The 18,014-nt window shown below is 34.8% G+C and overlaps 1 protein-coding gene across 2 annotated transcripts in view; it reads right to left on the bottom strand.

Annotated features, from left to right (window-relative positions):
• Nucleotides 1-1,220: 1,220 nt before the first annotated feature.
• The window catches only part of PAWR (pro-apoptotic WT1 regulator), a 111,563-nt gene continuing 94,769 nt past the window's right edge, over nucleotides 1,221-18,014 (bottom strand). For both annotated transcript variants that reach the window (XM_078336972.1, XM_035257103.3), the window contains exons 5-7: nucleotides 10,420-10,567; nucleotides 8,239-8,343; nucleotides 1,221-6,376 (exon numbers count right to left, since the gene is read on the bottom strand). In XM_078336972.1, the coding sequence (XP_078193098.1) occupies nucleotides 6,290-6,376; nucleotides 8,239-8,343; nucleotides 10,420-10,567 (340 nt within the window). In that variant the 3' untranslated portion in view covers nucleotides 1,221-6,289. The remainder of the gene's footprint in view (nucleotides 6,377-8,238; nucleotides 8,344-10,419; nucleotides 10,568-18,014) is intronic.

The following is an 18,014-nucleotide window of genomic DNA, read 5'->3' on the forward strand; positions in this document are numbered from 1 at the left end:
AACTAATCATATGTGGATTAACAATATATAGTGAATAATTGAGCACATTTTAACATGAACAACATATACAGCAGTCAGAACTTACCGTTTTTCATGTGTAGAGTATATTCAGTCTATCTTTCTTAACTGACTCATATTGTTTCCATGTTGTTCAGCTATCTGACAGAAAAAGGCTTTTTCCTTTCTTTAAAAGGATTTTGATTCAGTCACAACAGATTTTTGAAAGTGAGGGTAAAATTGTGCATTTGGTCCAGGATTAAGAGGGAAGTTTTGCTTGCTAGTTTCCTTTTTAACTTATCCAGTTAGACATCAGAATAAAATGAATGGACTGTAAAAGATCTTATAACCAGTCTATCTCATATATGAAGGTCCAACATTACACAATTCTTTACAAGAGTTGACCAGGAATGAAATGTTAACATCTTTTAGAGATGAAGAAAAACTGGAAGAATGAGATTAAGAAAATATGCAGGTAGTTTACAGCTGCTAATAGAATTGTGTGCACGCATGTGTGCATGAAACACAAAGTGGATCTAGAAGAAAAAAATCAGGTTTTATGAAGTCTAAGATAAAAGGTTCCAGTTTCATTTAAGATTATGAGATCTTGGTAAAATTTACGGGCTTGCTAGTGGAATATGTTCTTACATAAGGACTTGAAGCATTTATCTAAACAGACTGACTTAAGGATGCTTATTCACTTGTTAAACTTCTATGATATTACTGAGTAGATTAATTTAGAGTTCTAGCAGTAGAGAAAACTGATTAGCTTGTGCCTGTGTATGAAGAATGACACATTATGTAAACCTACTTAGTAAAATGTCTAAATTTTCATATTCCTAGTCCCCTACTTATCTTTTACAAACTTTGAAGGACCTGAAGTTCTTTGGACACCATCAGATTTAGTTTATAATAGTTCTGATGTTTGAATTAAGAAATAATCCATGTAGTTTTAAAACACAATTAAAATTTTCAGTCAGGCTGAACTTTTGTGCACTTCCTCATTTATGCAAGAAGCCCCACCACTAATATATTTAGATCTTAATATGATGGTATTGATTTTTAAATCATTGTCCACCTAATATACCAAATAAAGATTTAAAAAGTACTACATATGGTTTCTGCAACAGCTAAATAGATTACTAGCATTATCCTTTAACTTCAAAAGTCCAACTCATGGTCAGGATTTTATTGATAGTATAGGAAAAAAAAAATAACCACTGTTGAAAAATAAATGAAAAACATTTTATTGAGTATTAATTTACACATGCAAATTAAAAGTGAATCTATATTAAGTTGACTATTCCACAATTAACACCTATGCAATGGGAATGATCAAAACTGTCTACACAATACTAATGTGTTCAATAAATTATCCAGATGTTTTTCCACAAATATTTGGATTACCTGAATTAGCTGATTCAACAAAAGTTAAATTTTGCTTTAATATGGTAGTAGTGGCCTGCTACGAAGAAAAACATATGAATAAAAACCCTGACTAGCATAGCCAAATCTTTCAAGAAACAAGTTCACCAAAAAAGTAGCATACACCTATTTGTTATCCAGAGGAGGAAACAAAACAAAACACAGGCACTTAATCAACATCCATCAAGTGATCATCACTAACATTCTATTATTACCAGAGCAACTGTCTATATGTGAACTGTAGATCAGAACAGACTTAAATGTCTAAAACCAGTAATTAATAATATTATACAGATATACTAACTTGAAGTCACATTTAAATACCATCAGCAGTTTGGTGTATCTGATATATACTCCATTCATCACTGTATTAAATTCCTTAAAAGTGTTCTTTTCCTAATGTAACATTATCTTTTTTTAAAAAATGGCATATTTCCCCATATGCATTAGTTCTTTCACTCCGCCATTCAGTAAACATTGCAGTAAATTAAATAGAACCTATTAACTAGATCTAAAAACAATAGCTAATTAACAGAAAAAAGTACTTTTGAGTGAACTAGTCAGATTAGCAGGCTAAATAAGACTGCATTTTGTGCTACTGACATGCACTATATAGATTGTACACTACTAGATGGAAGGTTGGTCCATGTCCATTTATTTAAAGATTCTGTAATAACTATAACAGTATTTAATACAGCTCCTACATACAATATTCCTCTTACATAGACATAATTATTGTTAGTGAGGATAAGGATATGACTTTAACATGCTAAGAGATTCTAGCTAAGTAAAATAAAAACAATATGGGCTCAGGTTTTCTTAGGTAATATTAGTTCAAGTTTTTAAACTGGGAAACAAGCAACTTCCATATACCCAGGAGCTTAGCATGGGGGAGGTGCCTTAGTTGATGTGCCTGATAAGCAAACTGTTAGTTGTCTATGAGTATTATGTTTTCAGCTTAATGTAACAACAAAAGAAAGGTGTCACATTACTTCTCAGATAAGTGATATCAAATACAATCTTGGGGACTGTAATTGGGATTACAATTACAATTGGGATTAAATTGGAATTACAATTACAAACCCCTGGCATATGCCTTATTCATGAAAGCATAGTTCCAATGCAAAAGTCAAGTTTTATGATTACATATTAGGATAGTTTCAGATCCAATACGACAATGTTTAGCACTAACTTTAACATGTTAAAGTTCTGATTCCTGAATGTTTTTCTCACTTAGTATTTTCCCTCCAGTGACAATCTGGTGTGTTTGGCTTCTTATGCTGAAAATATATGCCCAAACCCTATAACAAGGTAACAAAATCATGAATAGTTATTAAATAAGTGCCAGCACTACATGGAACTTACTGGTCACCAACTCAGAACCATAAAACTACATACACATGCACAAAGAAAACTCCAAAGAGACTGAGCAAGGTGGCTCACACCTACAATCCCAGCACTTTGGGAGGCAGAGGTGGGCGGATCATGAGGTCAGGATTTGAGACCAGCCTGACCAACATGGTAAAAGCCCATCTCTGCTAAAAATACAAACTTAGCCAGGTGTGGTGGCGCATGCGTGTAATCCCAGCAACTTGGGAGGCTGAGGCAGGAGAATCGCTTGAACCTGCGAGGCAGAGGTTGCAGTGAGCTGAGATCGTGCCATTGCACTCTAGCCTGGGCAACAAGAACAAAACTCTGTCTCAAAAAAAAAAAAAAAAAAAAACCCAGAGAAAGATAACTATCACTGTACATATGAATATGTCTAGGATATCAGATCAATTATCAAATTCAAGGTCTCTGCTATTTTGTCTTACAGTGTTGAATATATGAATGGTTTTCTATTAAACTGACTTGTATTATTTTCACCAAATTATTAATTGGACTCAAAATATTACATTTTTCTTTCGAATTATAAAATCCAGATTAATCCAGAAAACATAAACCACATATAACTGAGGTAGGTTTTGTACCCTAAGAATACATTGCTTCTACCACAATTTAAAATTTTAAAAATTGAAGAAAAAAAAAACTACATGCTCCATATACCTGCCTCTGATACTTAATTTTCTATGTTTGAAACTACTTGAACAAGTGTGACAGTGCTAATCTATAATATTTAGTAAATCCCTTAGTACCTAGAAATACACACCCAAAAGCCCTTCCCCCCTTATCTAATGGTAACTGTTGTATAATAAAATTACCAACTCTAGAAAGATGAAATAAAGATTTCTATAGCAATTTTCAATTAATGCATTTCAGAAATCGAGGAAGCAAGTCATGTTCATTTTAAAGATGACAAACTTACTATTTTGAAAATGATCTCATAGACACATTAGAACTTTGGATGTGCTTTATTATGTCACAAATTCCCAGGAGATTTAAGAAATAGTATTTCTGAATAGTAATAATAACTTCACAAATACTATCACTTTATTGACAATAGGCAAGTTGTCTAGGGTAGTGCATATGTACTTAAAAACTACCTTCTAACAATCTCGACACTTTTAACAAATTTTCAGGGGAAACTGAAGCAGATCCTATTTCATTTTCAATAGTTAGTGTAAAAATCTGTATGTAAAATAAATACATATTTTAAAGAGATGGGAGAAAGACTGCATGTGAAATGCTTTGCCTAAATTGTAAGGATCCTGTCTTTATACTCAGTATCATTTATGTTAAAAAGCCCAAAAAAATCACTACTAGAAATGTTCCCCAAAAACTGAAAGAAAAAATTTTTTAACAGCTGTCTTTAAAAATATTAATAACTGATATAACATTTTTAAAGTGAAGTGAAATGTTTTCATTTAATGTTTTTATGAATTAAGTAGAAAATTCAAAGTAATTATTTTAATAAAAACCCATATACTAATATATTTTAGGGTTGGATACTGACAGCATTTTCACAAGATCCAAAGTATGGATGAGGAACTAGGCAATAAGGACATGTATGCCACATAACTAAGGGCAATTAAAGATGAGTACAACCAAAGGCAGTAACTGTGCCTGGCATACCACCATGTCATGTGGGCAGCAGATCACTGTTCCCATGCTGCATAAGAGTCTCCAAGAAGGGAAGCCCTTATGCATTAATTCTGCAACTATATTAAATTAGGTAATCTAACATTAAACTTTTTCATGAGCAGTGAATACATATATATACATGGACATATGAAAACCACCCTGGAGACCAGGTTAATTATTAAACTAAAAGGGGGGAAATGTTGGTAGATAAAATTATGTCAATTCAATGACATAAAGATACATACTCAGTTTTCAATGAAATAAAGATAGAACAGCAGCTGCTTCAAAACTAGGCTATGATCAGAAACCTCAGATGATAACCTTTAAAAATTGTGGAGTCCAGAGTCCCAACCTAAACTTATATAGGAACTACAGCCAAGGAATTCTTTGTAAGTTTCTCAGGTGATTCTGATGATCAGCCAAGCTCGAAACTTCTGAACTGGGGAAGACCGAGAGCCAGTCCAGGTAAATGTAGAGGCTTTTAGAATTCAACATCTGCTATTTATCATTTACTGCACATTTCCCCCCAGCTGTTTCACCTTCTCTGTTTTTCTAAAGGTGAATAATAAAAGAGCTTGGCAAGTGAAGGAAAAAGTCAGTAGAGTACCCAAACTGGATCTGACTATATTCAAGCCACTTTCATATACTAACTAGATAAAAGGGTATCATACTGCTGTTTGAAATTCAATCATCAGGCAAAAATTTCATAATGTTCATCATGTATTTTAAGGGAGGAGGGGGTTCTTAACATGAAAATGTAATATAAAACAATTCTAAATAATAATATTAAATAGAAGAGAAAATTTGTATAATTCTTTAGAAGTAATTCTGTTTTAAAAATTTCAATGTTAGGAAGAAAATCCTCTAAATTTGAATAGGAGAATATTCTCTCACAGGGAAAAACTGTGTCACAGTGTTATTCTTCAGCTTGGAAATTAGGCAAAGTATGTTAGTACTATTTCTGCTTACATACTGTTTTGTATAAATGTTTTAAGTATGAATAACATTTTGGTTTTGATTTTAATGCATATGCTAATATAAAAACATGGATTTTTCTTTTACACGGACTTTGTACACTTTCTAGGTTTGAAGAGTAACTTTTAAAATATCCTATGTTCACTAGCAAACCTTGGAAAAATAAAAAAAGGTAGTACCTACATACAAAATTTTACATTAAAATTACAATTGTATGTTTTTCAGGAGTTAAAGTTCAAACACAATAGTAAATTTTGATTTACTATAGCATAATTCAAGTATTCCCTTAAATTTATATTTAGTCAACTAGAACATGACAGTGACTTTATAAGAGCTTTGCTTTTAAAAGGTTACTGTTATACAAAAGTATGACTATATTACTCTAAATTGCTTAGAATATGTGGAAAGAACAAATGACAGTAGACAAAAACCTTTATGAGTGAGTTATCAACACATAAAAGGTTGCACACATCAGTAATAAGGCATTTGTTAAGTAACATCCCAAAAGTATTTGAACTCATGTAAACAACGACTATGTATATTCCTTTAGGGAGAAAATGTACTACCAAAGATAAAATATTCAAAAGCCTGTGACTTTAAACCATATATTAGTTGAATAGCACACAAAACCAAAAAGGCATTATCTATCATTTAATAACTGAAAGATATTACTTATTTGTGAGATAAAAGGTTAATGCTTTTTTGAACCCAATAATGATAGAGAAGTATTTTGAAAATAAACGACCGTTTTCTAGAAATAAATATACATGCTTAGTTATTTTAATGTATTGCAGCATAGGAATATTGTTCTAGCATTGACCATAACATTCAGTAGTTTAAAATATTTTTTCAACATTGGGTCTTGAATCTTCTACCTTGTCAGCTGACCAACAACTTTCAAAAGAGTTTTATTTTCCTGCTTTAGTTGTTCATTTTCATCTTCTATGTCATCTAGGTCCTTAAAGAAAAAAAAATCATACTTTAAAAATACTTAAAAATATTCTAAGGGAGATGAAAACACTACATACTCAAAAATAATTCATACAACCAATTAATTTTGAAATGACGGCAAACTCTGAAAACAACTTTAGATGTAATATGTCCCACCTAAAACGACCATCCATTACTTCAATGTTTATTCTTACAAGTCTAAAGGCCAACTCTTAAGATCTTTCAGTTTTTCAAAAGAAGCCAAAAATCAGAATTCTAAAATGTGAATCTTCCAATTTTCAATCATCATAAATAAGTTAGTTTTTTAGCTAAACAAACTCCACTTCCCTTCCCTAAAATTGAGGCTAAAAAAACCTACACAGGCAAGTCATATGTGGTATTGAGCCCTAGGTTGCAACCTTCTGTCAAATTAGGCATCAATAGATGCAGGTAAAAGTTCTAGATGCACTCCTACCACTTTGTCTGATCTTTAAAGGTGTGTGATGAGGATAACACTCTGGGGAGGTGACAAAACTGAGGTCTACAGAAAAGGGTATCTGGAGAAATATTGAGTTGATCTGGTTCAATTTATATGCTGGACTTTTTTCTATGACATTTTAAAGGAAAGGTTTTAGAGCTAAAAATAATTCAAAGCCACTAAATTAAGTATTCACTCTCCAGTTTATAAAGCATATGATCCAGCTCTTTTTCCCCTATATTAATCCTTGTCCCAAATACACTACCATCTGGTTAAAAACAATTCACTATAAGTTACAGTTACAAGAAACACTATTTCAAGATAAGACTCTTTACTGTTAAAAAAAAGCAGACATTTATAGATTTATCCTTGCAGTTTAAAATAACAAAGCTTGATGTCATCAATTTGAATCACTGCTTTAACAGCATTCTAATACATTCAGTATATTGCCTTTGGATAATTAGGTAAATGATTTTAAAATTTATAAGATCAGAATTTGCATTTATTCACAAACTAAACGAATAATGTTGGAAAACATTTGTTAAAGCAATAAAAAATATGGGATTTCTAAAATTACTACAATTGAAATCTACCTGAAATTTAGAATTAAATGATAAAACATATTCATGTACCATTATTAGATTATAAACTCTATAAGGGCAGGGGTTTTATTATTCTTATTAAGGCCTGCAGTGCCTAAGACAGTACAAAGCCAACAAGGACATCAAAAATATTTGCAGAAACAGACCAGGCATGGTGGCTCATGCCTGTAATCCCAGTACTTGGGAAGGCCGAGGCAGGTGGATCTCTTGAGGCCAGGAGTTCAAGATCAGCCTGGCCAACATGGTGAAACCTCGTTTCCACTAAAAGTACAAAACTTAGCTGGGCATGGTGGCTCATGCCTGTAATATCAGCTAATTGGGAGGCTGTGGCAGGAGAACTGCCTGAACCCAGGGGGTGGAGGATGCAGTAAGCCGAGATCATACCACTCACTGCATTCCAGCCTGGGCAACAGAGTAAGGAACTGCCCTCCTCAGCCTCCCAAAGTGCTGGGATTATAGGTATGAGCTGTAGTGCCTGGCCAATTTTAGTTATTTCCTGAGGCAATTCTGTGCCAATGCCCTTACATATGGTGGTGACCAAGTGCCTGTCACCTCCAGACTTTAACAAAACATAGAACAAATCTATAAATCAGTCTATCACCAAAAGAATAAAATTAAGTGAACTAAACTGATAACTGCCCAAAGGAAATCAGTTTATGGAAGAAAATAATAGTTCTTATTACTACAAATTAGTATTTCACTAACAAAAGCACAAAGTAAACAATGCAATTACTAATTTCTTCATATTTATATATTTTCATCCAATTGCCAAAAAAATCCTCCAAATATGAAATATGGCAAAATACTCACTCTATTTAATAAATCAATTTCTTCTTTCAGTTTTCCAATCATTTCCTCTTTATCTTGCATCAGTCTCACAAGTCTTAGGTTTTCTTGTCTTTCTCTTACTACTTCCTGGTAGATATAATTGCAAAACAGTAATTAAGAAGTAACTGGTCATATATAATCTTCCTAAATGGCATATATCTGCCAAGTTCGGTAAAATGTATTACACACATGAAGATTTCCAATGAGTTCCTTGAGATATTTGGTGAAGGAACAAAGATCCCACCACCAAAGGAATCAGAGAATGAGGGGAATACAGGAGCTGTTAGGATGCTCCTGAGTAAACCTATGTTTATATAAGTTTTTAACTTATGTGTTAAAAACTTAGATGTAATAGACAATGTAATAACAATGTAATAGACTCAATGATTTAACCTCTTTTTTTTTTTTTTTTTTTTTTGAGACAGTGTCTCCCTCTGGTCGCTGAGGCTGGAATGCAATGGCGTGATCTTGGCTAACTGCAACTTCCACCTCCTGGGTTCAAGCCATTCTCCTGCCTCAGCCTCCTGAGTAGCTGGGATTATAGGTACGTGTCACCATGCCTGGGTAATTTTTGTATTTTAGTAGAGATGGGGTTTTGCCATGTTGGTCAGGCTGGTCTTGAACTGCTGATCTCAAGTGATCTGCCCACCTTGGCCTCCCAAAGTGTTGGGATTACAAGCGTGAGCCACTGTTCCCAGACTATGATTTAACTTCTTTAGCTTATCACCACTTTAAGTTATGAACTAACTAATTTCTTAATAGGTATCTTCTTTGAAATAATTCAAAGTTAATTTTTTTTTTTTTAAGTACAAAGTTTAAGAAAAGGAGAGGGCCCAACAGAAACTCTAAACAGAAAAACAATGGTCCTCAATTTTACCTCTGGCTCTGCCAGTTAACTAATAATGGATTAAAAGAAGAAACTAAAATAGATTACTGATTTTTAATTTTTTTTCCTTTAAACAATGCAACACCTTTTTCAAAGAAATCTTATTTAGAATCCAGAGCATCAGACTTGGTGAGACACCTTGGGGGCAAAAGGGAAGCAGAACTAAAAAGGCTTTGCCCAGAACTTGGCTTCTTTCTGACTAAACTTCCCAGAGAACAACCAACCATCCATATCCCTTAGCTGCTGCCAACTATTAGCAACTCAATCGAAACTCATGGAACTCAAGAAATCTTTCTGGGTAACTCCCTTCAAAACTATTAGATTACATATTGTCTAAAGCTTTTAATTTAAAATTAATGAAATAATAGGCTGGCAACAGTGGCTCATGCCGGTAATCCCAGCACTTTGGGAGGCCGAGGCAGGTGGATCACCTGAGGTTAGGAATTCAAGACCAGCCTGACCAACATGGTGAAACCCTGTCTCTACTAAAAATACGAAGAAAATTAGCCAGGCTTGGTGGTGCATGCCTGTAATCCCAGTTACTTGTGGGGCTGGGGCAGAAGAATCGCTTGAACCTGGGAGATAAAGGTTGTAGTGAGCCGAGATTGCGCCATTTCACTCCAGCCTGGGCAATGAGAGTGAAATTCTGTCTCAAAAATAAATAAATGAAATAATAATTCTAAGAAGAAACTATTGCTAAAGCTTAGAAATCTGACCTCAAAATAATCATAAATGTTATAAAATAGAAACAAGTTTGAAAAATTAAGTTTCTTTATATAACATATAAATTAGATCTTTTATAGAGAATAATCTCCAGTAAAACAAAACACATTGTCAATAATTACAAAAGAATTCAACACCATTACCATTTTTAAGGGTTGAATGTCTAAGGCACAAACCTGAGACCCTATGCTTAATAAATTTATGCCAACAGTCATCTGAATTGTACTGAAAGACACTTTTAAACAAGCATATTGTTATACAAAATTGTTTCAAATAGCAAAGATGAACCTAACTCCGATTTACTCCTGTAATTTGTAAAGTTACAAATGAAAATCTGTTCAGACAATATAATAAATACACAGTAGTATATATTGCCAGCTCAGACTTCTAACCATTTCAAAAACAAAGACTGTAATATATTAAAGGTAACACTTAGCATAATAGAAGTGCACATATTAAATATTATATTATTTTTCTCAGTTACTGTGAAACTAAAAAAAAGAATTCTAATGGTATATTAATTTCATCAATCTTAAAAAACTTATAATCCATACCTTTTCAAGATCTTCAATTTTCTTTTCCAATGTGTTACTCGAAACCAGATTACCTGAAATATTTGCATCCCTGTTATATCTAGGGAACCCACTTCTATCTGTTCGAGGATATCTACTTGAGACTTCTTCTTCAGAGACACTGGTTGTGCTGTGGAAATACAAGTATTTTATAAAAATCCCTTAGTATTCAACAAGAAAAATGCTAAGAATATTTTCTATTCAGCTTAAAAAAATTAACATTCCCCAAGGACATATGGTTATAACAGCAACTTATTTCTAACTGTAGAAGTTAATCATTATTCCAACACAATGAAATAATGTAAAAGTAACATTAATTCTTTTAGTCAAGATCTCCTGAGTAGCTGCTAAGTAATGAACACTGTTCTGGATACTGAATATGTAACAGCAAACACACACATGGACTCTACCTTTCACAGAGCTTTCAGTTAAGAGGGAATATAATCTTAAGGTAAGAGTAAAAGGATTAATGCAATACTAAGAGATCTTAACACCCAGATACATAAGACACATAATGAGATTTAGATTCAACGAGACAAAAAATTGATAACGATATCCAGGACTTGAACTCAGAGCCAGAACAAATAAACACAATAGAGCTCTCCATTTTAAACACATAAAATATGCATTAACCACTTTAAACACACAAAATATTGATCGGCCATTATTGAAACCCATTTTAGGAATGAAGTAATATTCCTTTTTCCCTCTTTTTCTTTTTCCCTCTTCTTTTCCTCTTTTTCCCTCTAAAAAAAAAAAATCCCAATGGAAAAAATATTAGTTCTGAACTGTCATATATTAAATATATACTGACAAGCAATGCAGCTACCTTAAAAATTACATAAATATAAGACTGTTATATTACTCTTAATTCAGCCTTTTACTTTCCACGCTTAGAGAAAAGAATCAGTTTGAGGAAATGGAATCACTATTTATAAAAAAAAAGAATTATTTCAGTATTTTCCAGACTTCTCTCCTCCTGCTTGTTTTTGACCTCTTTAAGTTTCTTCTCAATGTGAGCATCTTGCAAAGAGGTAAATCAAGTCATGTCATCCTTTTGTTCAAAAAAAAAAAAAAAAAAGAAACTCCGTCTAAAAAAAAAAAAAAAAAAAAACTCCTCCTAGTGTGAATTCTCCAAGTCAAGAATATAATTGCCGTTAATTCCACTGGAAAAATCTGCATGCACACATTAGTCCCTGAACGAACACTCATTTATTCTCACACCCCATAGACCCATTAAAATGGACACTGATAATTAACATCAGCTAACACAGCACAATGTAGGCAAAGTCTCTTAATTACCCTATAAAATAGCTGTCTACATACATTAGGCCATTCTTGCATTGCTATAAATACCTGAGGCTGGGCATTTTACAAAGAAAAGAGGTTTTGTGGGTTTTTTTTTGAGATGGAGTCTCACTCTGTCACCCAGGCTAGAGTGTGGAGTACAGTGGTGTGATTTTGGCTCACTGCAACCTCCACTCTCCCTGGTTCAAGCAATTCCATTGCCTCGGCCTATTGAGTAGCTGGGATTACAGGTGCCTGCCACCATACCCGGCTAATTTTTGTATTTTTAGTAGACACGGGTTTCACCATATTAGCCAGACTGGTCTCAAATTCCTACCTCAAGTCGTCTATACATCTTGACCTCCCAAATGCTGGGATTACAGGTGTGAGCCACCATGCCTGGTGATTTTTTGTATTTTTAGCAGAGACAGGGTTTCACTATGTTGACCAGGCTGGACCGAACCTGCTGACCTCAAGTGATCCACCCACCTCAGCTTCCCAAAGTGCTGGGATTACAGGCATCAGCCACCGTGCTTTTTTTTGAGATGCAGTCTCACTCTTTTGCCCAGGCTGGAGTGCAGTGGCACAATCTCAGCTCACTGCAACCTCTGCCTCCGGGTATGGTGGCAAGATGATCATTAAAATAAGGTCAGTGACGACTACTATGAGAACTATGACAGGATAGATCTCCCAGATTATTATTATTATTATTATTTGAGATGGGGTCTCACTCTTGCCACCCAGACTGGAATGCAGTGGTACAATCATGGCTTACTGCCGCCTCGACCTCCTGGGCTCCAACAGTCCTCCCATCTCAGCCTTCTGAGTAGCTGGGACTACAGGCATGTGGTCACCACACCTGGCGAATTATTTGTATTTTTTTCAGAGAGGGGGTTCCACCATGTTGTCCAGGCTGGTCTCAAACTCTTGGGCTCAAGCAATCCGCTCACCTCAGCCTCCCAAAGTGCTATGATTACAGGTGTGAGCATCTGTGCCTGGCCTAGATCTCCCAGCCTATCTGTGTTGAAAAACCACTTTGCTTTTTCAAAATACCAATGTTTCATGGACCAATACTTTTATAAAGTAAAAAAAAATGAACTGCTGGAAAAATAAAAGTTTAAAAGGTCATACAAAACACAAGTCCAAATGTTTTATTAGATTCAGATCGATAACATTATAAACAGAAAAAAAAAGAAAAGAATTACATAAAGTGGCAAATTCTCCACTATAGGTATTCATACAGGCAATTAATACAGAAAACTGCTACCACACTGATAATCTTGTCATGCCATAATGCTAATTGAATCAAAAGTTCTAAGTAAAACAGCAATTCTTTGAATACCAATTCATATCCTCTGAACTAACAGCACATCAGTATTTAAAGTTTTTAATGTATCAAATCAGTTTGCTGTAATATTACTCCATTAAAAATTACCCCCAAATTTACACGCATTTTTTTTTTTTTTTTTTTTTTTTTTTTAATATGGAGTCTCACTCTGTCACCCAGGCTGGAGTGCAATGGTGTGATCTCAGCTCACTGCAACCTCCGCCTCCCAGGTTCAAGCAATTCTCTGCCTCAACCTCTGGGAACTACATATGCGCGTCACCACACCCAGCTAATTTTTGTATTTTTAGTAGAGATGGGGTTTCACCATGTTGGCTAGAATGGTCTTGATCTCTTGACCTCGTGATCCGCCCACCTTGGCCTCCCAAAGTGCTGGAATTGGAATTACAGGTGTGAGCCACCTATCAAAATTTCTGTTGGTCAGGAAATGTAGAAGCAGCTTAGGTGGGTGATCATGATTCAAGGCTTCTCCTGAGCTTTTAATCAAGATACTGGTTGAGGCTTCATTCACTGGAAGGCTTAACTGGGCTGGAGAATCTGCTTCTAAGCTCACTCACATGAGTGATAACAAGGGCCTCAGTTCCTCACTGTTGGCCTCTCTGTTGGCCAGTTCATTACATGGCAGCTGGCTTCCAGAGACAAACTGACAGAGCAACCAAGACAGAAACTACAGTGTCTGTCATAACACAACCTCAAAAGTGACACACTATCACACTGACCTTATTCTATTGTCCATACATATCAACTTGGTATAACATGTAAGAGGATTATACAAGGTATAAACATCAGGAGGTAGGGTTCACTGGGGGCTGTTTTGAAAGCCAGTTACCACATTTGTTAATTAATCTAGGTTGGACTGATGACAATGCTATTCACAAGAAATATGTATATCTAAACTATTTCTGTGTTTTGTTTTAATAGCACTCAGAAAACAGTCTCAAAGGACAGAAATAGGAGTAAGTTTAATGCAATTTCAGCAAGCTCATTCATTTTTAAAAACTTTTATCTAAAATGCAGAAAATTTGCTTTTCAAAATTTATTTTTAATCTTTTATTGACTGGCATTCAGTTCCAATAATTTATCCAGCAAATTTATAATTAAATGTAAAGTGACTTCTGGTTTTAAAAAATTGATTCCTCGTCTACGAATTTCTTTCCCATGGATTTTCTTTTGATAGAAAATAAAAGTGTCCTATCAAATTTGTAAGCTTTTCAAAAGTGCAATACCAAAATCATCACCTACTTTACTGATAGCTGTTACTACATCGGAGAACCCTTTACAATAAGCTAAGGTAACTTTCTCCTCAAATATCCAACTTTCATTTTTGTCACCTGATCTTCTCTGCCACTGGAAAGCCTTTGACATTCCTTCTTTGCATGTAAAGCTAAGATCACTTAAAAAGGAAAAAAAGAATAAGGCTATCAGACAAATAAGTCTAACTCACATATTTTAAAAGCTGGGGACCAAACTGGTTTCTTATCTTGCAAAAACACCAAGAGTTCATCCCAAAGTTCAAATACGCTTGACTGAAAGGTTACTTTGAAGACCAATGTACACCCTAGCATATGATAACAGTTGATCAGCTCAACTCCCAAACTACAATATGTAATTTTTTAGAAACCTCACATTTTATGAATTAGCATTTGTTAATTCACACTTTTAGTGAACTATACTGTTACTTCAGCTGATATAGCAAGAACACTGTGTAGTCCAGCTGACAACACAAGACTTTCTGAATGAAAGCAGCAGGACACTGATTTACATTATGGTACAAGCTTCAGCATGTTTTTCTAACACTGTGTCTGCATAATTAGAATATACTCCGACAGAAGTAAAGCAAAACTCCAAACCACATTTGTTGATACTGTAACCCTTTGCAAGTGTTACATACTTCAGAGCAAGCTGTATTTGTCAGCAATGAAGCTGAAAAATAAATTCTTATTTCCTATCATTGTCATGTTAGCAAAACCAATGTGCTCATCATATTGTAACAAAAATTCCTTTGCTATCCTTATTTGTCTGAGAGTTAGTCTTCTGTATCACTATCCTGTTCCTAAATACCTCAAACTATGGCATTGCTGGAAAGTGGTATGTGAACTATCTTCTTTACTACAGATTCATCCAACATTTCCAAGTAAACATATTTTGTCATGTGTATGCAGCTTTTTAATGTGAGCAACCTCAGGTGAGACTATCAGAAACCCCCAAAATACTAATGATTATATGTGAAATCCTGAACATCCGCTCCTGTCACCTTTGTAATACTCTTTCTTTCAAATAATGAATTTGGTTTTGAACATATTTGATGAATTGGTCTTGAACATATCATGCCTACAAATACCAATTAAATTTAGATCATTTTATATTGTCTGATTAGCCAGTGTTATCTCCAAACAACCCATTTTGCACTGTGCCCATCAATTATGGCTAAAAACTAACATAAGACACATAGTACTTTCCAAGAAAACTAGTACAAACTCTTTTATCTGTATCTCTGAAGTTACTTCCTTTGTCATCTGGTTTACTACTGCTAATCCATTTAAAAAAGTTCAGTAAATTCTGTTTTGTCATCAGTAAATCAGACTTAAAAGTAAATAAGTTTTGCTTCCAGGATTTAAATACTTGTAAAAGAAAAAGATTTTTACATTTTATTTTTATTTACTATATATTTTAAAATTATTTACAGGACAAGAATAAGCATGATTCTGAGATTTTAAAAATAAATGCTTTGCTTTTTTTGAGATAGAGTCTTGTACTGTCACCCAGGCTGACGTAGTGTGGTGCCATCATGGCTGACATACAGTGGTGCCATCATGGCTCACTGCAACCTTGAAACCTCAAAACTCCTGGGCTCAAGTGATCCTCCCACTTTAGCCTCCCAAGTAGCTGCGACTACAGACATATGCCACCATACCTGGCTAATTTATTTTCTTTTTTCTTTTTTTGGAGTAGAGATGTGTCTTACTATGTTGAACAGGCTGGTCTCGATTTCCTGGCTTCAAGCTATCCTCCTGCTTTCGTTTTGGGATTATAGGCATGAGCCAGCCACATTTTAATTCTTACACATTTTGGATTACAAATGACTAACTTCAAAGTATCACACATTGTAACAGTCCTGCTGGGCATGATTAGCATGCAACTCATCATGGCACTTGAACTAGTCTATGTCCTATTCACAGAGTAATCCACTGATCACGCACTTGGATGTGACGATGACAAGTCAAAATTTCTAAATGCTTATTCTCAAGTTCTTTTCTTGCCTTAGACTGACAACAAACAGTTCCAGGACTATACTTTGAGTACCACTATGTTAGAGAAGGTTGAAACTTAATAAAAAGGACAAGAATGTGCAAAAATCCAGAAACTGTGGCCTATTTGAGAAACAGAGAGGTCCAATACAGCTAAAGCATGGAGTGTAAACGTTAAGAGAAATAAAATACGAGGCTGGAAAAGAAAGCAGGAAACCTGTTTTTTTTAAAGAGATGGTATCTCACTTTGTGGCCCAGGCTGGAGTGCAGTGGACAATCATAGCTCACTGTAAAAACTCCTGGGCTCAAGCAATCCTCCTGCCTCAGCCTCTGGAGTAGCTATATGTGCAACCATGCCCAGGTAATTTTTTTTTTTTGGAGACAGAGTCTCACTCTGTCACCCAGGCTGGAGTGCAATGGCGTGATCTCGGCTGACTGCAACCTCCACCTCCTGGGTTCAAGCGATTCTCCTGCCTCAGTCTCCCAAGTAGCTGGGACTGCAGGTGTAGGCCACCACACCTGGCTAATTCTTGTATTTTTAGTAGAGACGAGGTTTCACTGTGTTGGCCAGGCTGGTCTCAAACTCCTGACCTCATGATCCACCCACCTCATTCTCCCAAAGTGCTGGGATTGTAGGCATGAGCCACCGTGCCTGGCTATGCCCAGCTAATTTATCTTATTATTTTTTTTCAGAAGTTAGATCTTGCTACGTTACCCAGGCTGGTCCTGAAGTCCTGGCCTCAAGCGATCCTCCTGCCTCAGCCACCCGAAGTGCTTGGATTAGAAGTCTGAGCTACCCCCTGAAAGCTATTTACGGAAGAATTTAAACTAAGGGTCTCCAAATATTATTCATAATTACATACTCATGTTGGTATGTATGTTTACTTATCTACTATTTTTATAGGATTTACAATATGACAATATAAAATAATCGCCTGTATACCAAAAACAGAGCATACAAAATATGAAAAAGACTAAAATTTGATTTGTGGTATAAAACTTCGTTCTCACAAATATTTTAAATAAAAGGATAATTGAATACGCTTCATTATTTCTGAAAATCTTAACACTGTGTGATATAGAGATTCAAAGATCTAGTTCTAACATCAGTTTGAACATTTTATTTTTAACGGCTATCAAAGCAGAAAGGATGCCTTACAACAAAAATGAGAATATTTTAAAGGTTTCACTTAAAACCTCTAAATCAGCATAATAATTTTTCTTGATTTATGAGAACAGATTTGATTTTGTATAGCTTACCAGCTGAACAACAATGTTATCTTATCTGCAGTTAGACACTTGGCTTGATTTTCTCCATAAATTCCCTAATCCAGACTTACGTATTTTGTGAGTCATAGTTAAAGTAAATAATTCATAAGTCCATGTAAATGGACATTCAAATTATAGTATTGTACAACATGCAGAAAGTGAACAAAGTATGCTTCCCTCAGGACACCTTTAGTACCAAATGACCATCTGACATATAGAGCAAAGAAGGAATGACTAAATAACTATTACACAGTAATAGCTTTTGAATATAAATCCCTTAGTGTTTTTCAAATAAAAAGAGAAATATGAATAAAAATTCTATTATTTTCTTCCTGCACCCTAGCAGATTATCTTGCATATCACCCTACTTTGGAGATCACTGATTCAGACTCCGCTTAAAGGTAATGGTAAGCTATTAAAGCAGGGAA

The sequence above is a fragment of the Callithrix jacchus genome, chromosome 9 (assembly GCF_049354715.1).
Source record: "Callithrix jacchus isolate 240 chromosome 9, calJac240_pri, whole genome shotgun sequence".
Classification (NCBI taxonomy): Eukaryota; Metazoa; Chordata; class Mammalia; order Primates; family Cebidae; genus Callithrix; species Callithrix jacchus.